General features: G+C 47.5%; 3 protein-coding genes and 1 non-coding gene across 19 annotated transcripts in view; 2 read left to right on the top strand and 2 right to left on the bottom strand.

The window, feature by feature from the left end:
* Window positions 1-348: 348 nt before the first annotated feature.
* On the bottom strand, window positions 349-27,056 carry NCAPD2 (non-SMC condensin I complex subunit D2). Of its 4 annotated transcripts, none has more exons than XM_039718146.1 (31): window positions 26,555-27,056; window positions 23,678-23,753; window positions 23,542-23,600; window positions 22,912-23,093; window positions 22,312-22,451; window positions 21,864-21,991; window positions 21,656-21,779; window positions 21,427-21,574; window positions 20,557-20,754; window positions 19,906-20,040; window positions 19,266-19,350; window positions 18,427-18,604; window positions 18,099-18,220; window positions 16,954-17,163; window positions 14,990-15,164; window positions 13,410-13,494; window positions 13,141-13,274; window positions 12,023-12,155; window positions 10,450-10,534; window positions 10,184-10,345; window positions 9,737-9,951; window positions 7,933-8,044; window positions 7,498-7,621; window positions 7,144-7,299; window positions 6,758-6,935; window positions 5,630-5,724; window positions 3,530-3,610; window positions 1,296-1,482; window positions 943-1,069; window positions 652-810; window positions 349-487 (listed from the first exon to the last, which is right to left on the bottom strand). In XM_039718146.1, the coding sequence occupies exons 3-31, from the start codon at window positions 23,549-23,551 to the stop codon at window positions 405-407; spliced, it is 3,951 nt and encodes a 1,316-aa protein (XP_039574080.1). In that variant the 5' UTR covers window positions 23,552-23,600; window positions 23,678-23,753; window positions 26,555-27,056; the 3' UTR covers window positions 349-404. The 4 variants fall into 4 exon arrangements, with proteins under 4 accessions (XP_039574080.1, XP_039574078.1, XP_039574079.1 ...); XM_039718144.1 differs by lacking the exon at window positions 26,555-27,056 and adding an exon at window positions 23,846-23,996; XM_039718145.1 differs by lacking the exon at window positions 26,555-27,056 and adding an exon at window positions 23,846-23,996 and having other exon boundaries at window positions 18,427-18,601.
* Window positions 23,168-23,490, bottom strand: LOC120506525. Its single transcript, XR_005628531.1, has one exon. It is a non-coding gene; the product is annotated as a small nucleolar RNA U85 (small nucleolar RNA).
* Window positions 23,941-24,895, top strand: MRPL51 (mitochondrial ribosomal protein L51). Its single transcript, XM_039718151.1, has 2 exons — window positions 23,941-24,508; window positions 24,624-24,895. Exons 1-2 carry the CDS (start codon window positions 23,968-23,970, stop codon window positions 24,818-24,820), a joined length of 738 nt encoding a protein of 245 aa, XP_039574085.1. The 5' UTR covers window positions 23,941-23,967; the 3' UTR covers window positions 24,821-24,895.
* Window positions 27,057-27,238: 182 nt separating the features above from the next.
* Window positions 27,239-27,800, top strand: part of VAMP1 (vesicle associated membrane protein 1) — a 34,661-nt gene continuing 34,099 nt past the window's right edge. For 11 of the 13 annotated variants that reach the window (XR_005628503.1, XM_039717860.1, XM_039717853.1 and 8 more), the window contains exon 1: window positions 27,285-27,397. Coding sequence is in view for 11 of the 13 variants with exons in the window: in XM_039717860.1 (XP_039573794.1) it covers window positions 27,396-27,397 (2 nt within the window). In the remaining 2 variants the exon portion in view is untranslated. Of the gene's footprint in view, window positions 27,398-27,800 lie in introns of all 13 variants that reach the window. The other 2 variants (XM_039717862.1, XR_005628502.1) reach the window with 2 other exon arrangements.

Raw genomic sequence — 27,800 nt, 5'->3', positions numbered from 1 at the left:
AAGGGCCTAAACCCAGCACCACTGCATTGGTCCTGTGATAAAAGCTGAATAGTGTAGTATAAAGCACATACAAAACAAGAAAGGAATGAGCATTTTGCACTCTGTGGGTAGTTTGGCTCTTCTTAGAAAGACTTTCTTCCAAAGATTAAAAAAAAAAAAAAGTAGCTTATTTTCATCTGCAAAGTCAGGGCAAAATCAGTCCAAGTGGCAACTGTGTTCATCATCACTGCCTTTCTTTGTGGAGATATCAGAAGAAAGGGTTGGATTTGCTTTAGCCTGGTGTTAACTTCCATTTTGTCCTCGTTTAAAGCACTTTTGTATTCTGGGGTAGTTCAGACAAGAGAAGGCGACGGTTGCATAAAGGGAGTTTTATTTTTAGTTAAAGGCAGTGGCAGATGGTTCCTTCAGCGCCGCCGTCGGGCTGAAGATCTGGTGATGGGAGTTGTTTTGGTGGGGGTTTCTTCCTCTCTTAATTCTGCCAATAGCTCTAAAGAGAGTAAAACGTGTCAATAATGAGCACTCCACTGCCTTGAGCAGAGAAATCTACAGACAACCTCCACAGTGATCTGAAGCCCGTGACCAAAGGGACATCCCTGTTGGGCCCAATCTGTGGTGCTTCCCCCCTTAGAGCACACATGTTCAGTGCCTTACCATCCTCAGAGTTGTTCTCCTCGTCGCTGGAGAAGGTAATGGTGGCTTTTTTGCGTGGAGGGCGCTTTTGGGCACGCTTATGATTTCGGAGGGTGCGGGATGGGGGTGTGACAAAATCATTATCTGTGTTAGCTGGGCTGAGGGGCTGGCGGCGTGAACCTGTCAAGAAAAAGGGAAAAAAATAGAGAAAGGCAGCAAACTTCTGTCTGTAAGGGTGAGGAAAAATCCTCAGGTGTCTCTGCTGGACTGCAGGATCAGGGGAAGGCTGGAATCTCACAACAAGGAACATACTTCCTATTGGTTTCCGCTTGGCTGGCGCTGGCATTGGAGTCTGACTACCATCCTGGCATGTCTCTGTGGAATCCAGTCCTCGGTTATGGGAGGCAGACAGCTTCTGCTCCAGCTCTTCAGCTAGAGCCTGATGGAGATGTAAAACAGCAGTGGAGGGGAAAAAAAAAGAAGAGAAGGTGAGGGGAGAGAAGTATTACATTCAGAGCAGAATTGCCATTAAGTTAAATAAATAAATTGATAAATTGTTAGGGCTGAGGAATAGTGTGCTTAAAATGAAAAACTGCAGGGCTTTCCAGTCCCTGTATGTAAAAAGCAATTGTTTTTCTGGCCTGGACCCTGTCCTACACCCTTACTTTAGTCTCAGGTTTGATGCCCGCTCTGCGGAATCGAGCCAGCACAGTTTGGAAACAGTTGTAGACAGCTGGGTCTTGGAGCTTGTCTGCAAAGCAGTCATAGTTGTCCTGCAGCTTGTGAAGGCCCCGTTCCGAGACTGGAAGCAGAGCAAGGCAGTGGGACAGATCCCGATACTGACGCTCAGTCCTGGCAAAGACAAAGATCACCATGAGCTCCTCCAAAAAGGGTGTGTGAGGATGAGCACATCTCACCCAGAGCTACCAGCATTTCCTGCAGGTGCTTCTGCCCTGGAGAGCATGAGATTCACGTTGTTGTGTTGCAGGTCAGTGACAGGGTGCTGTGCCATACCACAGATAACAACCACTGTATTCCATGACACCACCACCACTGCTAAAGAACACAGTCACTTGTTTGAAAAGTGTCAGAAATTACCGCTGACCAGGAGGAAAAGACTCAGTGAGGTCAGGACTTCTCTTGAAGGGCCTTACTTCAATGACATAAGAAACCCCCCTGGCTGTTCATTTTTGCATGTTTGAGATGATCTCAAGCAGAAGCTGTATTTGATGTTCTCTCTCCCTTTCCTGGTTAGTTACATAAGGAAGGTCATATTCATTAAGTTATAAAGTCAACAAATAACAAATGCTGTATCAGAGAATGATTCCATTCAAATTCCAGCAAAAGTTATTGGAATAAAACCAAAAGGAAAGAAAAAAAAAGCACAAACTAACATCCCTAATGTAGATCACTGTGATGGAATGGGAAGGGAAAAAGCAAGGCCAAAGCCCCTATTTTTAATATACACTAAGTGAGAGCCTCAAGTCTGTCCAGCACATGCTGTCTCAGGATGCCCTGCTCAAACCCAGACAGATGGAGAACAAAGCTGCAGCATCCAGGTGTTTCCACCTCTACAGTCTGAATGACACCTGGCAAGTTGCTATGTTTAGAGCTCCAGAAATGCTGAGGAGAGTGATGGTGGATGCAAATCTTCTCTGATAAGCTCCTGTTTTAGCCTGGAGTGAGAGTCTTGCTCTAGCAGTACCACTAGTGTGCACCAAGCTGATCACCTTGGTGGTACAGAAATATCAGGACATTCTACTAAAGATGAGACACAACATAAACACAGACAGTTAATTACAAATGTGGCATGAAGAGATCACCAGTGCTCCTGAGAGACAACTTTGGAGAGAGGGACCACTCTCCACTCTTGCTCAGGGAAACAAAATCCAAATATTTTGGGAAATATGCAACTCCCTGAGGCAGCTGAGCAAGTCACATGCCCGGGCACTGTGCACAAATGGCCAAGATAAGCAGACAGCTTAAATCTCAAGGGCAAAGCCACAACAATGGAGAAGGAAAACCACAGGAATGGAGGGAAGCAGGGTACACCAAAGCCAGTGGAAGTTAAAATGAAGATATCTCACTGGAATGGAAGGAGATAAATTTCTATTATTATTCTTCTTGGAAGGAAACAAAAAGTGTACGCCTGGGTCAGTGAAGTTACAGCTTGGGAAGAAAAGCAAGGAGAAAAGTAGCAAAAAAGCCCCCAAACCCAGAAAGAAAAATGATATCCCATATTCACAGTGTGGGTCGTGCACTCTATACTCTGTAATCAGCAACGCACAAGCAAGGTAGGCACATCCTGGAAGATGGAGCAGAGCAAAAGCCAAAGTGTATGATGGCATAAGCCCTTAGGTAAAATAATAATAATAAAAAACATAGAACAGAGTCCCAGGCGTAGACTTGGTACTGAGCAGCCCATGCACACAGAACAAGGACAGGCCTATATCAGCTTGATAGTTGAGATCACCCCAGACAGGACTGCTGGAAACATCCCAACTTCTCAGCTGAACACACTAATTTCCTAGCTGAGCTGCAAGGGAATAGCCCATGGAGAAGGATCACAAAGGCATGTAAAATCCACATGTGGGATGTCTCCACATGTGCTCAGCTATAATGCAGATCTAGACTAAATCTTTTCCTTAAAAAAAGGAAGGAAGAGGGGGTCAATCACTGCATAATAAAAACAAAAACCTTAATTTACAAATATTCATGTATTTTTAGGAGAAGGTAGTTAAAAAAAAGGGGGACCTAAACCAAGTTATGTTGTGTTTGTCACCTTGTTATGTGAAGAATATAATGGGAACCTTTTACAACCACCACATACAAGGTCATTTCTTCTGAAAAATCCTGAGAAGCAGAAGCGCTTGGCAGGAAAATTAAGATTACAACCCACCTGGCAGTCCGGAATCTCTGACAAAGTTTCTCCACCAAGCTCTCTGTTTGTTTGTCTTTTGTAATATATGAGAACAGATGTCTGCAAGGGGACAAAAAGTGTAAAAGATTAGAGCCCACAGAGGAATCCCCATTTCAGGTAGTAGGGGTGCTGAAAAGGCAGCTGTGCTGACTTCTTATCTGCTCCTTCTATCCCGTTTTAAGAGCATGCAGCACCTCCAGACAATCTCCTCACTTCACAAGTTGCACTGACTGACTAGATTGTTTGACAAGCAAACCTTGAGGGGAGCACTGTGGCATGCAGCGTCTTCCCTCCTCAAAACCATGCTTGTGACTTTTTTGCTATTAATTTGCTGAAAGTGTGTTGTTGCATTTTGGATCAATGCAGAAGTGAGCAGTACTTTGCACTAAAATGGGAACAAAGTCTAACAGAATTTAAATGCTAACTTAATCCATTAGCTTCTTGAGGAATAGACACCTGGACTTTAGCACAGTTAAGTACTTGTGCATTTTGCACTATGTCCTCTTCGAAATCACTGAATAACTTCTATTTATTAAGAAGGTCCTGCTACTCTCCCTATTTCTTGTACCAACACTTCTGTTAACTTTAACTCTGTCAGGTTGCCACTGGCCTTGATGTAGTTGTTCTAAAGCACTTCCTTGTTCAGTCTTTGTTATGTCTACAACCACCACACCAAGCTGCTTTTCTAAGATACATAACAGAAAGCATCTCAAGAGTCCTCCCTTTGCATTTTCCCAGCATCATTTAACCTTTAACGACTAATTTCCTTATTTTCTTACATAAAGGATATGTGGTGTGTTAACTGATGATCAGGTCTTTAAAATTAATTATCCTGATGCTAATTTGATGCCTGTCTACATTGTTAAATCAATACTGCTTCTTCTCTTGCCAGACACCTCCAGTTCTCTCCATGTATGTTGTTGGAAGTAAAAAGTCCATCCTACACCTGTCTTAACCCCACCAATCACACTTTAATGCAATTGCTACAATTATGCTCTATGTCTGTGGTAACACCTTCAGTTTGCTATTAATTAAAAACAGTATTGAAAATTCCAAGATTATTTGGATTTTTTTTACACACTGCCTCTTGTCTACCTGTGACAGTTTGTTTCACTTCAGGCATTAACTTCCACTTCTACCTGTGCTGTCAGGAACCACAAGCCATAATTCCCAGTATTTCACATTACCCTCCTTAATTAAAGCTGAAGCAAAGATATCCATCTACTTTTACTACCATAAATTAGTTTTAGTTTCAATTACACCCTCACTAATAGACCTTTTCTGTGTCTTGAAATTCCTGCCTATCCGAAATCCCATCCCTCTTCCTAAATGCACTGGATTCTCATAGACAGAAAGACTACTTGAAAAATCACAGGAGATTTTATTGTTCTTCTCTTCAGCAAAAGCAATACTTTTGTCTAACACCCCCCTCTATAAGGCACAGGGATTCAAATGACTCAGAAAAACCCTCATGTGGCTAAGTTCCAGAAATGACATGAAAATGTCTGTACCAATAAAGTCATTATTAGTGCTGTCTATGAGCAACCAATAACCTCAGATTGAAATATTCCAAGATCTCTATACTCCAGAGTCGGGCTTTCTTGAAAAAAACTGAAACCAAACCAGAAAAAAAAAAATCCCCACACAAAACAAACCACCAGAAAGCCAACTCAGACCCAAACCTGTTACTGTAACTACAGCTTTACTAAAACTGCTTACAAAACTCCAGCAGCCACCAAAATGACAAAGGCAGCAGTCTTTAAAACCTGTTGTGTATTCCTAATGACACATATCCATGTTTCCATCTGTAAAACCAACTATTTTCCTTTTCTAGAGGGAAAGTAATTTTGAGTTAGTGGTTACTCTTTGTAGAGTCTCTCCTCACAGCCAACTGTGTGGCTTTAAAATCAATTCCCCTCAGCATGATTCCATTTCCCGTACAGACTGAAAAAGTCAGATCAAAGAGAACAACTGGAAAAGCATATTATACATGCCAATGTAGTTTTCTTCCCTTGATATGGCACCCCTTTTGCATAAACATAGTCCTGGCAATAAGAGATTTATTTAACCTCAGAATACCTCATAATACTGTGGAAGGATTCCTCCTCTATACCACTGTTAGGATCCGAGAGATGACTGATGATGTCTGGAAGCAGGTTATAGACAGCATTACCCTGTGCAGAACACAAGTTTCTACATGAGATACAGAATTATACAGGATAATTTGAGTCAAGCCAAATAAGCTGCCCACTTAAAATTACCTCCTTTTTCTCCACCCCAAATCTACTGACTGAAAGCATCAGCTTTTTGAAACGAGCTTACACAGCTAGCAAAACCTACCCAGGACTATTTGGCTGGGGGGGAAAAACCCAGCCAACCAACAAGCTAAACACTGCACCACAAGCTCTGCTCTTTGGCAGACTTGGACGCACTTTCTTTGCCTTCCAACCTTGCCACAACCCAATTAAAAAAAGGGTCCTGATAAAGGAAACAGCTCTTCAGTTCATGGAACTGCTTCCCATTTTCTTGCCTGAAACAGTCCAATCCATATTCTCTTTCCCACTGCTTTTACATAGCTTTATACATAGCTTTGTCATCCATGCTGCAGAGATAGAAAGTCAGTGCAGTCAGGTGGTCAGCCCTGCTTTAACAAAGCAAGACTGAAAAGTCCCAGTGTCACTGCAGCCTCTCAGGCAGTAAAACTCAAACTCTGAAGGGCCCACGTGAGGCTGCACAAGGAGTGAACAGTGGGGGTAACACTGCTCCTCTTCTCACCTGCTTGGGCAGAAACTGCTACAGTTTAAATATCTCAGTGTCCCACAGCCAAGAACAACTCAGAAAGGTTTCAGAGAAGGTGCACTGCCTGAGCCATAAGGTCTGGGAACTCTACTGTAAGGCCTAAAGGCAAGCTACAGAAAACTGCTCCTAACCCTCTGCTGGGCATATACAAGCAAGCAAAGGGAAAGGGCAGTGGTTTGGAGCCTGCCTTCCAGTGTGAATGGATGAGGTCAAATTCAGCAACACCAAGCAAGGATGAAACAAAACTTGTATTGCAAAATTTCTTTTAACTACCCTTATTTAGTCCACAGAAAGACAGACCAATGGCTCTACACATTAACACACTTTCTCCAGGGCTCATGTAATTGATCCAGCCTCTAACAGCCCTTGCCCACTCTTGTGCAATAAGGTCCCTGAGCATCCACTTGCCTTGTTGGCCAGTTCACCAAAGAAGTTCTGAGCCACTGCCACGATTGCCTCGTCTGGGTCTATGAGCAGAGTTGCCATTTCACTCACTTGGCCCTTCACCTTGACCATGTCTTTGAGGATGAGGTGAGTCATCACCAGCCCGGCCGTCTGCCTCACACTCGGGCAGGGGTCCCGCAACCTGGCAGGAGCAAACAGTCACTGCAGAGAGCAGCAAGGGAGTGTCTCTGAGTTATTGGTACTCTGACAGCCTAAAGCTCTGGTGGACTCCCTGCACCAGCATCTTCAGATTTGCTTTCTTGGGTCATTCTCACCTTCTGGAGGCCCAGTGTCACCCTTCCACATGGTTTTTGTCACATGTCCTCTCCCAGCAACGAGCGTAGCATTACCTGGCATAGAGATGTGATGTCCAAGGCTCCACCAGGTTGGGGAAGCGGATGGCTAGATCTCCTGCTGCAATAATGAGGTTGGATCTCACATCAGGCAGGGTGGACTTCTCCATCATCGTGAACAGCAGACGCAAGTGGGAGTCACAGAACTCAGAGCTAACAAGACAGGGTACAGGAAAGAAGAGGTAGATAGCAAAATTCCATCTCTCAGAGAGCAGAAGAAAAAAAACAGTTAAAAAAAAGCGATCTATAAACACTATGTTTGTTCTTTCCTTGGGAAAGGAATTGCAACATTTGCATGTGCTTTAGTACTAGGAAGGCTGGGAAAAGAGCTCTGGCATGGCTCAGCAGTACCTGATCATGCAGAGTTTGCCAAGAGTGAGGGCTGCAGCAGCTGACAGCGCCGAGTCACTGTAGAGTCCAGGGTTGTTGCAGATCTTCAGCACCAGTGGAACAAAGGCAGAGAGCAGGTGCTTCCCTAGAGAATGGGGATAAAGACAGTGGGCATGAGAGCACTGTCTGTGCATCGTGCTTTAAGAACAATTACTCCATTTATCTCAGAGCTGCTGCAAACTACAGTAACTGGTTGACTCACTTTCACCACTGAACAGCCACCTCCAGAAAGGCAGAGCCAAGAAACAGACAGCCTACATGGAAACTGACACCATGGAAAATGACAGTGCTTCCTTCCCAGGGAAACAGCCTTCCTCCTTCAGGACCTGTTACCCACTGTACCTGCTCTTTCACACAGGCAGACAGCCAGCATTCCTCGGTGGCAGCCACACTTACCATTTAGAAGCTCTGCCTCACAAATACTGCGGATGAGCTCGGCCTCGGTGTCATCAGCCGTGGCTCCCACAAGGCCCAGCTCCTCCTCCATTGTGGTCTCGTTCCCCGTGCTCTGTGCAGAGAGCAGACTCTAAGAAAGGTGTCAGGCAACAATAACCTCTTTCTTCACAGGGTTCTCTTCTCTCAGGTGTGAGGTACATGCATGTTACCAGCTGCACAACTAAAGTGGAGAACAGACTGACACAGAGTGTAATAACCCACTTTGTCCAAGAACTGAATGAAGCTGTGAAGGGTAGTCTGGGATTTGCCAGCCCACATGCTACAGAACCAATGACAGGATCACACAGTTAGGTTGGATGGGACCACAGTGGATCATCTGCTCCAGCAGGGTCTTCCTAGAACACATTGCACAGGATTGTGTCCAGATAGTTCTTGAGCATCTCAAGTGACGAAGGCTCCACAACCTCTCTGGGCAACCTGTTCTAGTGCTTGGTCACCTCCACAGTAAACAAGGTCATCCTCATAATCAGGTGGAACTTCCTGTGCATCAATTTCTGCCCATTGCCTCGTGTCCTATGCTTGGCACCACCAAGAACAGCCTGGCTCCATCCTCTTGGCACCCCCCTCTTCAAATAGTTACGGACATCGATGAGGTCCCCTCTCAGTGTTGAGGCTTGTAAGAGGCCTAGTTCCCTCAGCCTTTCCTTCTAAGAGATACTCCAGTCCCTTAATCATCTTTATTGCCCTCCACTGGACCTGCTCCAGGAACCTCACATCTCTCTTGTAATGAGGAGCCCAGAATGTAAAGAAAGCTTACACTACTGACACTACTAAGACAAAACTGGCCTAGGAGACATCCAACACCAGTGTGAGTCCTGCATAACTTAAGGGACATTCAAATACTAAAAGCAAGAAGCTCAAATCAGCCTTTGAATTGCTGGTTTTCTGAGCAAGATTATGGGAAACCTTATAGCAAATAAAAAGCAACACAAGGGAAGAAAGGAGACATGGGTATTGCAATGGGGACCAAATCTGTATCCAACTGCTACTTTTTTGAAAATCTCATAACAACCTCCTCCTTTATGGAAAATTGTATGGACACTGATAAGCAGGTGGATGAGGAAATGAACTACAACGTTCTCTGCAGACTTAGCAGTATAAGCATCTAATAGAGACTGCATACCTAGATGGACACAATGTTTTTCTCTATTCTTACCCAGGAAAGTCAGCCTCATTACACTCTGGAAAGTGTTCCAAGGCAGACCTAACCAAACAGGGCATTTGTAGCCTCCAAAACACGTTAGAAAGACTACTGTTAATCCTTCATCATTACTACCTAACAGAGGACAGGAATCCTTCATCACTACTACCTAACAGAGGACAGGACTCTCAAATCTTCTGGACCGGGGTTCTAGGAAGCCTTTTTCCAGAACTCAGGGCACAAATGGATGTTTCTTCACCACTACTGCATCAGTTGCAAAAGACTGCACTGGTAAGAGAAAAGGTGATGAGTGAAAGGGGAATGTTTGCCTGAAGCAGTGGGATAAGCATGGCCAGGACATCACCCTTCACTCCCTCCCCTCTGCCTCTTCAAAACTCAAGACCAGTGCGGGAGTTTTAGTGAATAGGGTCATTCAAGGACCTCAGCTCTCCCTGTCAATCCCGACCAATACGTGTCTGTTTCTATTCCTGAAGCACACGTTGCCCTGTACCTCATGCAGCCTCAGGGTTGCATTCTTGAGAAGTTTGCTGCAGCTGGGACACCAGAAGAGCTGCCCATAGGAAAAAACCCCTTGGCTCTCACCTGGGGTCTCTGCTTCTTTGTGCTGGTGTCAGGTTGCTTCTTGGTCTTCTCCTCTTTGAGGAGGCGGCGCCTGCGTAGCTCTGCACTCACTGACACTTCCAAATATGCTACCTGCTGCAGTGCCACCTGTCCCACAAGGGCCACCAGGTGCAGCAGCAGGAATGTGGAGAGACTGCCAGAACCATCAGAGACTCTGCGTGGAGAATCCCCTGCATCTAAAGCAGAAAAATGGCCCCAGTTCAGTGTTGATCTAGAGCTCTTCCCTGCTAGTCAGTGCCAAGTGTCACTGTATAACCCATCTCCACAGACTCCTGCACAGCACTCATGCCCTCCCATGCCAACACTTCCACCAGCCCCTCAGCTCTGCTCTCCTGCAGTTGCTCAAGGCCCCCCAAGCAGCACTGAAACCATAGGTACAGATTTCCTTCATCAGCTTTTTTCCCTCACCAGCTTTCTGCTCATCAGCCTCCTGCAGCTTCTCCAGAGCTTGCTGACTGCACACATGCAGGATGTCAGCACAGATCTCCTCTGCCCCTTCTGCCAGCTGGTAGATGAGTGTTACAGCTGCCTCCATGAAGGGGATCCAGTGACTGCTTGGCCGGGCAAAGCCTGATGAGAAGAGGGAGCAATGTACCCACACAGAGCAGTGATAACACAGGAGGTCTCGCAGCCCAACCCCATCTCCTCCAACCCTCCTGCTGACCTGGGCTCACCTTTAGTCACAGCCTCACTCAGGCAACCAAAGAGCGTGTGGTTCTGGGGCAGTCGAAAAGGGGCACTGCTCTTCTCCAGTGCTGGCTGCAGAGACAACAGGTGAGTTACTCCCATGGCAGCAGCTCATGAGATCTGCCCATGCCCTTGCCAGTACTCAGCCTTCCTGTGTGCACAGTGTTAATCAAACCCATGCCAGGGACATCCAGTACTGCTCATGCAGCAGGGACTTTACTGTCACTTGTGACAGTATGGTGAATACATTGAGTAGATTTAAAGCTTGACCAAATGATGATCCCAGGCCAACCCAGACAGTTCTCACCTCGAATCAAAGTAACTCTTTTGAAATGTCAAAAGGATTAATTTAAAATCTGATATTATTTACTCACTCTCTGCAATGAATAAAGAGGGACACCTCTGGGGCATCTTAAAGTCATCAACAGTAAGTCAACGTGCCAGAACCATATGGGTTTGTTTAAAAGCAAAATATCATCAGTGGAAATAACACAGGATAGGTCTAGATCCAAGACTACCTCACACTTAGGTTGTTGCATATATTCTGTATCAGTCACACCACCTTTTAGGCTGGGAATAAGATAACCTAGAGAACTACTAAGCCAAGTATGACAATACCTGAGGTGTCCCAGCACACCTGTGTCTGCCTGATTAATATAGACTTGAACAAAACAGAATTTACTCGAGGATTTACCAGCTTTCAGTAGCTTGAAACAAGAACTCCTGATTCACCACAATCCTGTCCTCTGTACTGAATTCTGGCTGGAAGGATGGCTGGGGGCAGCAGAGCTATTGCCAGTCAGTCAGACAGCCAAGTATTTTCAGTTCAGTCCCTTTTCACATACAAGCTTAACTGCAGACTTAAGTCAACCAAAAATTGAATTATAGCTATCTTTAGAACATTTAAGAATGTTGTGATACACAAAAACTCATGAAGTTCCTGCAGCAACATCCCCAGTGGAAGGGGCTGTCACAGAATGATGCTGCTCTGTAAAGGAGGACTCCTGAACCAAAATGCCCCAAATGACTGAGTCAAAAAACCAGATTTTTTTCCAAGTGTATTAAAAAAAGAAGTATAAATTGTTTCCCAGGGAAAGAAGCCATCAACCATCGTGTTGTTCTAAGTACAACATGGACAGGTTTGAAAGCCTTTCATGTTTTATATTCTGCTGTACAGCTGACAACTCCTGAATATCAATTAATAGGGAGGGCAAAAGAATCACACCACCAGAAAACATCAGTAGAGGAAAGGGCTTCATGGTTGAGAAAACACAAATCAGTTTAGAATTGGGAGTCTGAAGAAGAGAATTGAAAGGAAAACATATTTTCTTGTGCACTGAACTCTTCGCTAATTGAATTCAGCCTGTTGCCTAATGAAAATCCTTTTATTACATGCTCACTGATGTGTGCTAAGCTTTCCAGACAGTGCTGCTGAATGGTCTCAACCTACTTAATTTCAAAATCTGTAAAAAATTAATTACCTCTCTCTTTTCTTCCATGCAAACAATTTCCCCCCTTTGTTGTTTCTGGATGACCTCAAGAACAAACCCATAGCCTTACCTTAGGGTTACCAGCAAGCTTGGAAATAACATTGCATACTTCTTGAGGCAGCCTATAGTCTTCACATGCCTTCTCAGACAGCCCCATTGTCACCAAGATGTCCAGGTTGCTACCAATGATCTCTGGCTTTCCTCTGTGGAATGGAAGGGATGGGGATATCACAATGAGGTGCTGCTGAAAGTTTACACAAGTATGGATAACCAAGAGAAATACTCCTTGTGCCTTGTGGAAGGGAGTGGTTTGAATAAGAGGGGAAAAAATAAAACCCATCCAAATGACTCAAGATACAGCTGGAGGAGTAGCAAGCAGTAGTCCACAGAAGCCAGTATAATCCACTCTCCAATAGGAGATGAGTTTCTCCAAAGTGATCAACAGCCTCTTTGTAAAGAAAGAAGATTCTTGACTCTTCTTTCCTATCAGGAAGGACCAAAACTTAAAGGGGTAAGAAAAACAAAATTTTTGGAAAGTTGGAAAGAGTAGAGGAGCTCAGGACTTGTGACATATACCATTCCTTCCTCTACTGTGGGAAACAAAACAAACCAAACCAACACTTATCCAAGAAAAGCCAATCTCAAATCCATACCCACCCATTCCCCTTTCTGTCTGTGAAAACTTTAGGATCATCATTATGCAGGTCTGTTTCTGACTAATGAAGGACTGAAGTAAGGACAGCAAGAAGAGCAAGTAAGTTGAATGCCAAAGAGTACTGGGCTGGGAAACTGAGCAAGTGAAAACCTTTTAGTGCAGATACATTTTTTTTGCCTCCAGAAAGTGAAAAAGATTCATTTTTCTTCATGCTAAAGGCTCCAGACATCTCTGCTCAGCAGCTTCTCACTGTTCTTATCCAAACACAGACAAAGCTGCAGAGTTGTGACACTGTAAACTCTGGGAAGGGATGGGCTCACACAAGGAAAATAATCTCATAATCATTCAGAGGCCGTGTTGGTGGGATCCAGCACAACCATGTTTAGTTCCAGGCTTTGTTACCCCATGACAGGGTTACTATTTTTGAAGCTAGAGCCAAAGAGTCAGCTGATGCAGCACCCACAGCTCTTCAATAAAAATTGACTGCCTGTACATCCTTCCACTCAGAGGCTTCGACCTGGCCCCAGGCTCACCGTGCCATCATGCCCAGCAGCATCACAGCAGCGCGGCGCTCCAGCGACGAGCACGGAGATTTTTCCGTGAATCGCTCCCAAAGCAGCTGGGTCACAGCAGGCTTTATTTCGTCTTTCTGCATAAACTCTGAGCTCTGCAAAAGGAATGCAATTTAAAAATTACAGAGAGGCAAAGGAGAATGAGCTTCAAAGTAAAGATGTAATCTGCAATGACTACCATTGGAATAAAACAGATGCACAGCCCAAACCCAGGCAAGGCAAATACTCACTATTTCCTCTAAGCACTGTATCGTTCCCAGTGATGCATCCACCATGATGAGGGAGAAAGAGTGCACCAGGGCCTGTGCCTTGGCCCTTCAAAAGGGGAAAAATAACAATAAAATACTAAAACGTAAAGAAAAAGCAACTGTCACAATTACTGCCCTATTGAAAGAGCTGAAAACATCTGTTGGGTAACAGAGATGATCCACAGCATCAGGAAAACTCCCACAACAAACTTGAGTTCTCAGTCACACAAGGGCTAATGAGCATGATGTGGGCTTATAAGTCCATTGCCTTGTGCACCGGTGCTCCTTCTGGTGCTTAAAGATCCAATCAGAGGCACTAAGCAGCCACTTCCCAGTTTGTTCTAACCACAAGTCAAAGTACAATTCCCTAGAAACTGAAAATCTCTCTATGAAGAGCACAGAGCACAAACTGTAGTGTACAAGTGCTGTTTCCAGGCAGTATTATCAGAAAGAAATAGGAAGCAGCAGGTGCTCTTTATTGCCCTGATGGTACAAATGAGGGTGAGTTATGGTGCATCTCACCAAGAATCCTACTTATCTTATTGTATGAATATCCAACAGGATTTACAAGTGGGTAAGCACTAAAAAAGAGCAAGTGCCAGAGCAGAGAGGAGACATAGCTCTTTTCTAGTATGGCAGAAGCAAACTTGCAAGTACTAGCCAGCTCCCACCACCAAATCCTCAAGAAGGATAAACAACAAAGACCCTTTAACATCCTCCCATCTTAACATCTCTAATATCTAAGGCATGTAGAAATTGTTAGAAAAATATTTAAGATTGGTCTGACTGAAATACAAACAGAAATACAGGTGAAAGCAACCAAATAAGAACCAACCTTGTGAAGGATAAAGAAATGAGGAATGTATTTGTACACCAGAAGACAAATGCCTACATGTGACCAAGGCCCCAGCATGTATGACTTGTCAGCAAAAAACCCTGAGGTTTGGTAACAGAAATATAGTTTTAACTTCAGACCACACTGTTCCTCTTATTATCACAGCAGGGTGAACAACTACAGTTACAAGGAACTCAGAATGGGACAACTGACACTGGCCAACAACTTTGCCCACAGAGTGAAGTATGTAAGACTCCTGGACATGGGATGACTCCATATCAACAGGTGACTCCTAATGGGCTGAAATTCATTGTTGCCAATCAAGAATCCTGCTGGCAAAAGAAACATTCTTCTTGTTCCCTATCAGACAGGGACCCTACCCAAACTATTTAGGCAATGCTTTGTATGAAAGTGAAATTTATGAGAATAAATATTAGTGCCTGACAACCGTTTAACTTCAAGTAATTCTCAGCATCTGCTTCACAAGGTCTCACAGAGTTTTGCTGCATGAATTTCCTACACGTGAGCTCTATGACAAACCAAGAACAGAAGCTCAGCAGTAGTTCCTGCAGGAGGACTGGGATACTCAGATAACAACCTTACATTTCAGCTCAGCATGAAGCATGGCAACTGTCAGTTCTCTTCCTGTCCATACCCCATTCCCAACAGCAGAAAAGGAATGGAGGGAGGGAAAGAAAAAAAAATATCTGGTTATGGAGATCCATACCTCTCTGAATCCTCGCTGGGGCTCAGGTAGAGCTGTCTGTAGGCATTCAGCACAGCCTCCTTAATTCCAGGCTCCTTTGACCATATGAGGGGCAGCATCCTGCGGACTCCAAGCAGTGCCTGGGGCACTCCAAACTGTGAGACTGTCACGAAGAACTCGATGGCTTCCTGCACCACTGCAGAGAGAACAGCTGTGATAGTGCAGTTCTTCCCCAGTTCCCATTAAAGAGGCCATTAAAACAAATTCACAGGAGTACTGGTCTCACAGCAAGCTTTACAGAGGGTTTGAGTCAGAATGGGATCACTAGTACAAAGATGTAGATGTCCCAGAAAGGAGACACAAATTAACAATATTACAGCTAAATCCAATATGATATGGTTAGGGAAAGAGTACAGAGATATCTTTGAGGAAGAACAAAGTTCTCTTCTGGGAAACAGTAGCTTAGGGAAAAAAGATCTCACAGTTGCAGCAGACAGATGAATATAAGCCCCAGTGCAATGCCATAACCAGAGGAACATAGCTATTTGATGTACAAATGGGGTAAAGAATACTGTGTTTGATTCCAGCTTGACTCCTGAAATAGACTGCCCAGTCTTCTCATAAGACAAAAAAACCCCCAAAACCCATTAAGTTAGAGTGCACCACAAGACATCCACAGCTGTGATCAGAGGAGTTGTGCTGCAACAAACAGTTCACAGAGTCTGACCTCTGGTTAAGTAAGAGCTTTTACCAGTATAAGCCCTTACAAATCACAATTAAGAACATCTAACAGGTGAGCTGGTATGCTTTCCCTGTCTCCAGTCACACCAGAATACATAAATTTGCAACAGAAAAAAATTTAAATCTTCAAATATTAAATCTTTAATTAAAAAAGCCTCAGTGTGAGCACACACCAGTCCCTTCCTAACCCAGCAGCATACTCTCTCCAAATGGAGACTGTCTCAAAACACCTCTGCTGTTCACACACTGAATTTGCTGTCCTTACACTACAGCACAGGACAACAGGGAGATGAAAAGTGATTAAAATTTGTACCTCCATTAAAAAAAAAAAATCACCCCCACAATCAAACCCCAGGTGTTTAAGTACCAAGTAGGGCAATTTCTTGGCCTTGAACATCAAAGGACCTGTATAAACACTGAACCCAAGGAATTCATTTCCACGTGTGCAAACAGCTAACAACACCAAACCCTGCTGGGGAAGCCCATGTGCTTATCACAATTAACATGAGCCCTCAACAGAGATGAAGCCTCAGAAGTGTCTGCATGAAGCCTGGGGCACTGCAGTGCCCACACCCATCCATAGCCCAGATCTGTGCAAGTGGATGTGCTGGAGAGGATGGCAGTGGGACTTGTGCCCCTCATCCCTTGGAAATGCCAATTTCTGATAAACACTACAAAAATACCTAAGCCATTACAGTAGTTCTAATATTAAATATGAACTGCTGAATTAACTCAAAGGCCTTCTGATCACCACCTTTCTCTACAGCACTGAAGAGGACCAGGCAACAGAACCTGTTAATCAGGCTCACGTTTAACTAGAGAATAAAGTTTGAGGAAAGGTGCGTTAGATGAGAGCAGCTGCTTCGTTCCCCTCTTGAGGCCAGCATACCAGCTGAAGCTATGTCAGGTATCTAAAAAAAAAAAAGGATTCCTAAAAAGCCTGTTTATGCCCTATTCAACCTACCAGCTGAAGCTATGTCAGGTATCTAAAAAAAAAAGGATTCCTAAAACCCCTGTTTATGCCCTATTCAACTTAATTCAATCTAAATGACACTCATTTAGATGGTGCTTGCTTTTCCAGTACCCTGGAAGTGTCTATGACATCTGCCCAATGAAGAGCAGCTCCTTCAAGCTTTTCTCCTTCTCCTGGAGCTCTACCACTCCAACATTTTCTCTCAAGAAAGGAAAGATCTAGAAATGCTGAATGGCGAAAGAAGGTTATTTCACATGGTTACTTGACATACCTGAGACAGAATTTTCGTACATCATCTTGCTGATCAGGTTCAGAGCTTCTGTGATTTTCACTGAGAAGTTGTAAGCATCTTGCAGGTAGTGCACCAACATCTCCTGTTTGATCAGCTCTGTTTGAGGCTGCTCTTCCTGTACAACTTCTTCAGTCTTGTCACTGCTGCTGTCACGTGGAGGATCCTCACTGTTCTCACCTGGGCATGAACCTGCACAGCACACTTGTTTGTGAGCAGTACTGAAGATACCAGAGAAACAGGCACAGTTCAGGGCAATTTAACCCTCCTCTCCCCATCCCACAGTGACACCTTCCAAGAGCCAGGATACAAAAATCCAAATTCTGCAATCAGACCCAGCTACAAAATATCAGCATGCTGTGGAGCAAGTTCCAGTACTACAGTGTGACCTTCCAGAGAACTGCCACATTGGTAAAAGGGTATGAAAGGCATGGTCCAGTTGGGGTAAATGTCATTAAAATGCTGATGGGGTTAATCTGAACTTGGTATTTCCCCAAAGATAGAAGAGGGCCCTAAAATGGAACCAAGAGAAGGCAAACAGTACTACTCCCTAGCAAAGTCTGTGCAAGTGTAGAGAGTTCACAAAGTTAAGATTTTTAGACAATAGACTTCCAACATAAAGATGTTCAATGTGACTAAGCAACCTTATGCCGAAACAAACACCAGACAAGGTGTGCAAAGTCTTGAAAATACACCCAGAGGCTCAGGTCCCAGATAACCAAGACTCTGCTTGAAGCAGATACTTGCTCAAGGCTGCTGGGGGTAAACATTATGTGCCACCACCTGCTCAGGAAGCAGAACTCCTGACAAATTCAGACAGGGCAGAAGGGTTTGAGCGGCAACACAGGCTTCACTCCCCTCAGATATGTGAGTTAATGCACCAGAAATGCACTTCTAGTGGGACCATGGAACTGTTCCAACCAAAAATTAAGATCAATATGATCCAAGTAAAATGTGAAGGTACTTGGACAAACAAGGAACAAACAGTGCAGAGATGCTGCAGCTCTGGGAGCCGTACACACAGACTGAGCCCCATAGGTCAGGAGGGACAGAGCATTCCAGAGGGTTTTAGTCTGGCTCTGCCATGATCTTGGACTTGGAGAACAGATACAGAGTGATACAGTTACCTGTGTAAAGTCTCTTCAGAACACCCAGGATTGTTGCCTCCTCGTTTTCCTCCCCAGGGCCAATGAAAGGCTCCATTCCCTGGAAGCGACACAGGGCCTTCTGCGTAAGGCGGGCTGCGCTCCTGGACAATGACATTGCCCAAGAGAGCATCAGCAACACATCAGAGCAGAACACAAGGGAAACCATCCAACTTTGCCCTGAACACCTGGGATAGCAGCTCCTAACAGCATCTTGTGCTGGGTGCCCACGTCAATCTCTTCCTACAGAGTAATGTTACTGGAAATCACCCCTTGGGATAAACATTGTCAAACTGCACAGCCTTCTTACTTGTAATTCAGCTTCTTCAACAGCCCAGTGATTTGCTCCACTGTCTTCTCCACTGTTTCTTCAACTTCCAGCACATCCTCTTCCTCTTCTTGAAGTGGTTCAAAGAGCTGCTGTGTGGCAGCTCTAACTTCTGGCAGCATTGCTTCCCACTCTTCCTCTGGGACGATCACTGGAGCTACTTAAAAACCAGAGGGATTGAAGAACACAGACTCAGGTGACACCTTTAATGGGAAGGAAAAACTCACCTGGAACTTAGGAACTTCCCCTACCCCATCCCCAGGCAGGCACTGTTCCCATTGCTGATCCCACCCAGACTGCAGTGAGAATAAGACAAAAACTCTGACTAAAACAAATAAACTACTGAAGGTAGAAAAAAAAGACAGGTAAGAAAACCATCATTTGTTTAGCCTTGGACTTTGATGCTGCCCACAAATCAAGTTTAAATAACATCTGATCAAAATCATGACTCAAGCAGTCCTTGAGTGGTAGAAAAGAGAAACCTGGGAGGGTGTTCACAGACATTTTCAATTCTTACCCCGAAAATAGCATACATAGCTATAAGGACTGTTGATTTAGACATGGGCATTAATATTATCCTTTTATAACACCACCATAAGGAAAACTGTTGAGTTTAATCCCAGTTATCTGTTTTCACCATCTCACACAGGATCCTTTTATAACACCACCATAAGGAAAACTGTTGTGAGTTTAATCCCAGTTATCTGGTCTCACACAGGTAAGATCTGAGACAAAAGCTGTCACAACCTGGGAGCAAATTTAATATTAGGAAAAGCACATTTTGGACTGTCCTAGAAAGTGGAAAGAAGAAAGGAAATTACCTGCTGTGGGTCTGCTACGATCCCTCATTTCTTTCAGTTTCTGCACTTCTTTCTTCAGTGGCTCATCCAAGTCAGTCCAGCTTAGCTGAAGATGTCAGGAAGAGAAGAATATGTTAGTTATCCTCCTTTTCCTGAAATGGCAGAATTCTCCTCTCTCTTCCACTCCCTGCTTTAGTTGTCAATCCCCATGGATAATAACCCTGTTTTGGGAAAGTGGAAGAGTAGACTCTGGCCCCGATCCTAGAATGAGAACTGCCCTAAGTTGCCCATCTAAGGCTCAAAAACTCAGGAGAAGGTGCAGCTAAACACAAAGAACTTCAGATCCATGAAGAATATTCTAAAAAACTGATTTTGATCCTAAGGAGGGAAACCTCACAGTGGACTCAAAACTGCTGCAGGTTTTTACCTCAATCACATCCCTCCTGGCCTTCAGCATAGCTATGGATTCACCAAGAGAAGAATGAGTCCAAGAACTCATAATCTAAACCTGGGAAGACCAGAAAGCTGCCACCTGCAGAATCAAAGGCTACACCATTCCTCCCACAAGACACAGAAATGCTACTGCCCTGGCTACAGCACCCTGCAAATATTTAGCTTGCAAAGAGACATCTGACATATCCACCATATGAACCAGAATTACCTTGCTGGAGAAGGGGTTATTGGACAAAAATGCAGCCAGGAGCTGGATCGCATTCTTAACCACCAAGACAGATTTGTCTTTGAGCCGCCCGACAGCCAGCGACACCACAGACTGAAACTGAGTCAAAGGCAGGGCCTAGAACACCACAAGAGCACAGATAAAGTTATCAAGAAGGCTCAGAGACTTGGGAAAAGTTTACTGCAGACATATTCATGTACTAAAAAGCACAGACTACACATTCACAGAAAAATCTAGGGCTCAAAAGACCTTTGGATATATTCTGGTCCAGCCTCCACTGAAAGCCAGGATTTAGGTTATCCAGGATCCTGCTGAGTTGAGTTTTAGTATATCTGGTAATTGCAATGCTCTTCCATACCAGTGTGTGAAAAGAGGCTGTATGCTATGCTCTTTCTTCTAGTTTGTCCTGGTAATAATGAGCAGCATCTAATTTCCATCCCCCAGTTCCCCCCACCCTTGGGATCTTTGGTATCTTGGAAGAAACTGCAGACCCCACAGTACACAGGGACACCACATTTCTCTGTTAAAACTTCAATCTCCGCAAACAAAAAGCAGGGTGGCAGAAATTCCCTCAGAACACACAAGATGGGAAGAGATGACTGAGGCAGCACCATTTGCCCAGCACAGACTTGCCTTGCGCTGCACGATGCGAGTGAAGAGCTGCAGCACGCGGCTGCGAACAAAGCTGTGGACGTCACACACGTGGGCCTGCAGCACGTCCAGGAACTTGTCCCGAGTCCCACGGGCAGCTTCCTCCAGCTGGTCACCATTCAGCACCTGCACCAGCACTTCTGCCATAGCCACCAGAATGGCATTTCGCATCGTGTAACTCTGCCAAGACAGGAGTTGTTGAACTAGGAACGGACCAGAAGACATGATTTGATATGCCCAGAGTTTGGGCTTTCCAAATCCCAGGCTCCAGCCCTAAGTGATTTTTTTTCAGTATGGATATTGTGTTAAGTTTGGGTGAACATAGCTGTGCGTGCAAGACACAGTAACCTTTGCTATGAAGGCAGGCTGAGAGCTGGTCTTGTTCAGCCTGCAGAAGGCTCTGGGGAGGCACCTTCCAGTACCTAAAGGGGCTGTGAGAGAGCTGGAGAGGGACTTTTTACCAGGGTATTCAGTTGAGGGCAAGAGAGAATGGCCTCAAAGTGAAGGTAGATTTAGGTTACATATGAGGAACAAATTCTTTACTGATAGTGTGGTGAGACATTAGAACAGGTTTGTCCAAAGAAGCTGTGGATGCCCCATCCCTAAAACTGTTCAATGCCAGGTTGGATGGGGCTCCTGTTCTCTGACATCTGATAGTGACAACCAGAGATGCCATGGTTTCTGTTCCCTTTGCATCTTTTAGGTAAGGACAGAATCTATTCCAGTAGAGCAGGTTTGGGATATTTAGAGCAGGTTTGGGATATTTGAGCTCTGTTCTGTTTCAGACAGAAAAACTGGATAGCTGCATCTCAACTGTTTGACTTTTCAACAGGTGACTTTGCAGAAACGTACCTCCCCATCCAAGTGAGGCAGGAGAACACTCATGTTGGAGAGCACCAGAGCTGGAATCTGTTCAGCCAGTTCACTTATAAAAGTAGCATAACCCTTGACTCCAGAAGCCTCACGAGCCAAATCCTGGGGACACTTCTGTCCAATTTCCCTGAACAGAAAGACGAAACAAGGAATGGGGTGCCTCAAATTGCTAGGGATAAAAGGACAAGCCTCCAAGTATTTCTCTCACCTTAGCAGTTCACCCACCAGGCTTTTTAGACCATACTCTTTAGCCCAGAGGCTCACGGCCTGTGCAAACACGGGGGCTACATGTTCAAAGTGCTGCAGCATCTGCGTGATCTTCAGCGTGGCACCTTTAACACGTGACAAGGAAGAAGGAGGTCAGGGAAAGTAACTGGGAATGGCTTCAGGAAGAAGGCAGAAGAGCAGGAACTCACTGAACATGTGGTCACAGTGAACCAGAGCTGCAGCAAGCAGGTGTGTCACAGCCTCCCGCGTGACCCGGTACCTCTGAAGGCCGATACTGGGGTTCTCCAGGATACGGTAGCAGTTTCCTGTCATTAAGCTAAACCCACAGAAGACAGACAGCAAACCTCACTGTCATAACTTGCACAAACATCATTCTAGCACACCACACATTTCCATTTGAGAGATTCTCCAGTGTCCTCTAAAAATTAGCAAGCATCTGAAATTTTTGTGGCCTATGTGAGGAGAGGAAGTGGCTCCTATACACATTGCTTTTGTCTCGAGCTGTTTCCTCAGCTTCCCAATGATCTGCACCCCACACAGGGCTGTAATACCATCTCATGGGTAGATCTATCATTTAACCTTTTATCCCTCAGAACCAGTCACTCGTTCCACCAATACACCTGCTCCAATTCATACCTGACAAACTCTTCTTCCACTGCTAAACCACCCCAAAGCTGACGGAGATCCAGCTGCAGCAGCTGTGTAAGCAGCTGTAAAAGCGGCTCCCTCTCCTCTTCCCACAAGGATCCAGAAGTCTTGGCCTGGTTCTTCCTGCTCTAGAAAGGAGATTACACAGTGAGATATATCAGCAGCTTCACAACAGACAAAACACCAGCAAGAAGTGTGAGATCACAGGGGCTTTTTCCCCCAGTTCTTTCTCTCAGCTCAAGCCAGCACCAGTGTCTCCTGTGGTTTAAGGATTATACCTGCATGCACTGCCATCACAGAAAGGAGACATTGAGAAAATACTGGCACATTAAGTTCCAGCCAGAAACTCAAGAATGAAATAGAAAGGTCTGGGCATCCAAGTCCCTTCTGATATTTAGACACACAATAGTCCCTTTGCTGTTTTCCATGCAGTTTCACAGACGCACCAGTGCTCCACATTATGGACTGCTCTCAATGGCATCATGTCTATATAAACTCAGCTATAAAATGTGACAAATACTAGAGAGTTCAGCAAGCTTAAAATTTTGTTCTGACTTTTATTATCTTTCTTCCAGTCTCTTCACCTACCTTCCTACTAGGATCTGCCTCCAAAGAGCTGTTCTTGCAGGTTTCTATTTCAAAGGCATCCATCAGGCCAGTCAGCAAATAGCAGTTCATCTTCAGAGCGTTGAGGTGAGCAGCACGGTCTGCTTGGCTCAGCTCAGAGTCGCTCAAGATAGTGGGAAGTTCATTGGCATGATGGGACATCACTGAGGAGAAGCAGAAAGTCATGAGCACTCCTTGCCAGGTCCCTCAGCCATCCTCTCTTTGGGAAGCTTAGAGCAGCCATCAGATTACCAAAGATGTGTGCTCACATCTCACCAGCTGTAACACGGGCTGCCCCCTGCAACCCAGTCCTCGGGCATGCTGTCTTGTCCTATCCCCACAGCCCTCCACCAGCTCAGAGAAACACTCCCTCTGAGCTGATACATCCCACAGATGTATTTCCCAGGGACACGGGCATGAGGATTTTCTGTCGGTCTGCCCTTACAGCGAACATGCACAACTCAGCATCGTCCACCAAGATTACAGACCCGTACGACAGGAGCGGGCTGAGGGTGCAGCCCAGCTGGCCGAGTCACATTAGCCTTTACATCATCACTGAGCTGCCAAGGGAAAACAACCTCTCTGTCAGTCCCGCAAACAGCGGGTACCCACCGTGCCTCATCAGCTCCAGGGCGTCCTCCTTGACAGCCGTGCCCGCGCTTCGGAAGTGGCTGCGGGACAAACACAGGGCGTGAGGGGGAGAGCGGACAGCGCCCGCCGCTGCGGCCCGTCCCCGCCCCGTACTCACTGCAGCACGCTGTACACGCAGTCGAAGTGCTGCAGCACGGCCAGCGCGCCCCGCGCTCGGAAGGCGGCCCGGAACGCTGCGGCAAAACACGGAGAGAGCCGGGGGCGATGCCCGTGAGCCGGCGGCACAGCCGGGCCCGAGCAGGAAGGGGTTGTAGGGACACCTTACCTGCGAGCGCGGGCGGCAGATCGCGGGCCGCCAGCACCTCCTGCACCACGTAGCGCCCGGGGCCGCCATCGCGCAGCAGATCGGCGGCAGCGAGGGGCAGGTGGAACTCCGGGGCCGCCGCCATGGCTGCCACAGCCCCGCACGGCCCCGGGCGCTCGAAACAGCGCGCGCGGACCGCGCTCGCCCCGCCCCTTCCCGCCACCGGCCTATCAGCGCCCGGCGGCTGCGCCGCGCGCCGGCCCCTCGCCCAATCGCCGGCTGCCCTGCCCTCCCGACCGTTGGCGCAGCGTCACCCGCGCGCCCCTGCGCCCCGCGGCGGAAGGGGCGGCGCGGCGGCGGCGCCGCTCTTCCCGTCCCGTCCCGTCCCGACCCGGGGCACCGGGGGTCACCCCATGGCCGCGGCGGCATCGCTGCTGCTGCGAGCGGCGGGCCGGGCCCTGCTGGGCCGTGCCGCTCCCCTGCCCTGCGCCCAGCGGAGCTTTAGCGACTGCGGCGGGGCGCGCTGGGCGCCCGTGCGGCCCGGCCTCCCCGTGCCGCTGTCCTCGCCCCTGGCGGGGCTCTCCCGGCCCATCCGCATCAAGGAGCCGCCCAAGCGCAAGCCGGTAGATCGGTGGACGAAGAAGCGGGCGTTGTTCGGGGTGTATGACAACGTGGGCATCCTGGGTAAGACTCGCGTCCCCCTGGCGAGGCTGCACTCACCTGCGGGCAGCACCGGGGCCGGCCCCGGGAACAGCCCTCCGCAGTGCCTGCCCTCATCTCTCCGCTCTCCCGTTCTCAGGCGGCTTCCAGATCCACCCCAAGAGTCTCATCATGGGGCCCACCTGGCTGCGAGGCTGGCGGGGGAACGAGCTGCAGAGGTGCATCCGCAAGAAGCAGATGGTGGGCGATCGGATGTTTGCAGAGGACTATCACAAGCTCAACAAGAGGATCCGCTACTTGTACAAGCGCTTCAATCGCACCGGCAAGCACCGCTAGGCAACAGCGGTGGCCTCGGCCCGTGGAGTGTAGTTTTGTGGCGTTGCAGTCAGAATAAAGCCAGCTTCCACACGGTTGAGTTCCCAGTGCTTTCTACAGCCTTTGCTGCGTATTTCCACCCAAGTGCCGAGGTCCTGCTGCTGCTCCAGGCCTGAGCTCCTCTGTGCCCCCTCACTCATTTCTGACGTACTTGTTGCAGGCATCTGTTCCAGCCTGCATCCCTGAACTTGACCCTCTGCTCCTCTGGTTTTTTGGCCAAGCTTCTAGCATCCTTTCAGTCTCTGAGCCCCGGGTTCACACAGCTCACATGATAATTCCAGTATTCTCCAGCTTAGATTTTTTCCTTATAGTCAAATTTTTCAAATTAGTGCCACGAGGTCCTGAGCATCCTTTCAATCTCTGAGCCCCGGGTTCACACAGCTCACATGATAATTCCAGTATTCAACAGCTTAGATTTTTCTTCATAGTCAAATTTTTCAAATTAATGGCATGAGGTCCTACTGATATGTTTTCCTGCTCAAGGCTTTCCCCTTGCCCTCCACTCATCTGTGGTTAAGTGTGAATGATCCAAATGTTAGCTGAAATGCATCAGAATTGTCTTAAGAATGGGATTTGCCTCATTCCACACTCATGATGACTTTACCCCCTGCTAATGACACTTAATGACCAAATGGCCTTTTGTTTATAATTTAGGCAGGATTTACAAAGTAATTCAGGTATGTAAATTATTTTTTTTTTTAATTCTAGCTTCTAGTTTTCCATAACTGTTGCCAGTTCCTTTAGAGGAGAGGTTACAGTGAATCACAGCTGGCATCCCTCTAGTCCAGCATCACAGCACTGTACACTTGGGAAAAATCCATTTAGATGAGCAAGTATTTGCCTTAGTTGTTAATTTAGCTGCTAAGTAATTAGGGAGTTATCTGCTGACTTGATGTATCTTGCTACAGAGCAGTGCTGCTCTGTCTCCAAAAACGTTTGGTTGGAAGTGGCAGGGAAGGAATGGAAAGAACTTTGGGCCTGAGCCTGAGGAAAGTGAAGGCAAACTCTCTGTTTGAACAGCTGAAGTCCACGTTTTCAGTGGCAGGGTGACAGACCCGTGGGACTTACCAAAAGGTGTGGATTCAGGAAGCTTGCACAGATCCAAGTGGAGACTGAGCAGGTATAGCAAATCCTTGACTGAAAATATGTCAGAAACTGGAAAAGTATCAGAGAGTGTATCTTGTACCCTTTGTCATCTCTTCATCCCTAAGCACCAGCCTGGCAGAAGCTCTGTGGCCACTAATTCCATAAGCTCAAACGTATTTGCAGTGGTTATTGGAATGGTCCTCAGCCTGCAGTGGAAAGGCTGCCAGGCTACAGAAGCTTCTTCCTCAACTTGTGCCTTCTGTCTGAGGGCAGCATGTAAAACCCTGGAGTTCTGAGGTCAGTGCTGGACTGCTCCTGTCTGCAAATCACCTGTCTCCAGTCACAGTGCTGCATTATTCACCTTTTAACCATGATCTTGTAGTTACCGTGCTGTAATCTGTAACTTACCTGTCTTGTGTACCTGATAATCTGTGAGAACTGACACTAAAAACTTACATGAACATCCTGCATCGTGTTATGGAAGGAAAAGGTAGTGTGTGACCCTATGCTTGTCACTCTCTACTCACCACTTACATGAACATCCTGCATCGTGTTATGGAAGGAAAAGGTAGTGTAAGTGTGAGCCTACGCTTGTCACTCTCTACTCACCATGCCGAATTCTGTATGAAGAGTTCTTGTTCCAGTACACTCCTGCCCCCTTTTCTGTCCTGAGCTGGAGAATCTCCCCTTCTGATCCAGCAGGCTTCTCCAGATATTTAGATGGAAAAACCCCAAACACACTGCCGTTCTTAGGGCTGCTGTGTGAGCCTCATTCCTCCCAGCAGGCTGCAGAAGCTCGGTCGGGTCTTGCTCAGCTTCCCTTTCATGACGCGCTCTATGCTGGAGGTGGGCCAGCGACACCATCTCTTAATTGCCAGGACAGCGGCGTCACCGGAGCCAAGACACACTGCGGAGCCGGGACTTGGGCAGCGCTCCGCAGCCCCCGCCACAGCAGCGCCAGCCGGGCTGCGCTCCAAGAGGAAAACCGAACGGGGCAGGTGCCCACGATCGGGCCCTGCGGAGCGGGGCCGCGGCTCGGGAGCGGGGCCGGCGGGGCGCAGGGAGCGGGGCCGTGGATCGGGAGCGGGCCCGGCGGGGCGCAGGGAGCGCCGGGCACCCCCGGACCGGGCACCGCGGGACCTCCGCAGGGGCGGGGCCAGACCGGGGGCGGGGCGCAGGGCGTTGCTCCTATTGGACAGTTTCGCGACGGGGCGGGGCTTGCCCTGTTGGGGTCAGGGGGCGGGGCCTTTTTCCCCCCGCAGGGCGCGGAGCGCTGATTGGCTGAGGAGGAGCCCAGGGGCGGTGCCGAGCTGCGGCTCTCAGCGGAGCAACTTTTGATTGGCTGCTGGCTCCGTGGGCGGGGCCCCGCCGTTATAAGTGCGGGTCCGGGGTCCGGGCTGTCGGTGCGGAGCTCGGTGCTCGGTGTCCCGCGGGTGCCTTCGGCCCGGCCATGTGAGTGTCCGTCCGTCCGCCCGCCCACGGGCCGTGGGCGAGCCGCGGCGGGCGCGGCGCGGGGGTGGCGCGGCAGCGGCAGCGTGCGGGCCGGGGGTCAGCGCGGAGCCCGCGTCCCGGCCGGGCCGGCGGCGGTGGGGTCGGGTGGCGCATTGCAGCAGCCGCGGGCAGGGCTGCCCGCACCGCCCCCGGGCGGTCCTGCTGCCCCGCTGGGGGCGTGGGGGCGTGGGCTGGGCTCCAGTGGTGATGTGCGGGGCCCCAGCTGGAGCCAGCCTGGCCGGCGGCCACCGCTGCTCCCAGCCCGGTGACTGCCTGGTCCCCCCGGTCCGGCGGGATCCAGGCAGGCTGCAAGCTCCCGAGGCTGCTGCAGCCTGGGGACGCTGGGGTCCGTGTGGATTTGGGG

Source organism: Passer montanus, unplaced genomic scaffold, assembly GCF_014805655.1.
Source record: "Passer montanus isolate IOZ18808 unplaced genomic scaffold, ASM1480565v1 scaffold39, whole genome shotgun sequence".
Lineage (NCBI taxonomy): Eukaryota > Metazoa > Chordata > Aves > Passeriformes > Passeridae > Passer > Passer montanus.
This window is presented reverse-complemented; position numbering and strand designations above follow the sequence as displayed.

Excerpts from the sequence above, each read along its gene's own strand:
- MRPL51 (XM_039718151.1), top strand. The coding sequence starts at position 23,968 with ATGGCTGCCACAGCCCCGCACGGCCCCGGGCGCTCGAAACAGCGCGCG. Across the intron at positions 24,509-24,623 it reads TGACAACGTGGGCATCCTGG|GCGGCTTCCAGATCCACCCC; the intron begins GTAAGACTCGCG and ends TCCCGTTCTCAG.
- NCAPD2 (XM_039718144.1), bottom strand. The coding sequence starts at position 23,969 with ATGGCGGCGGCCCCGGAGTTCCACCTGCCCCTCGCTGCCGCCGATCTG. Across the intron at positions 5,725-6,757 it reads TTGGTGAACTGGCCAACAAG|GGTAATGCTGTCTATAACCT; the intron begins GCAAGTGGATGC and ends TGTTCTGCACAG. Across the intron at positions 1,483-3,529 it reads CAGAGATTCCGGACTGCCAG|GACTGAGCGTCAGTATCGGG; the intron begins GTGGGTTGTAAT and ends TGTCTTTGCCAG.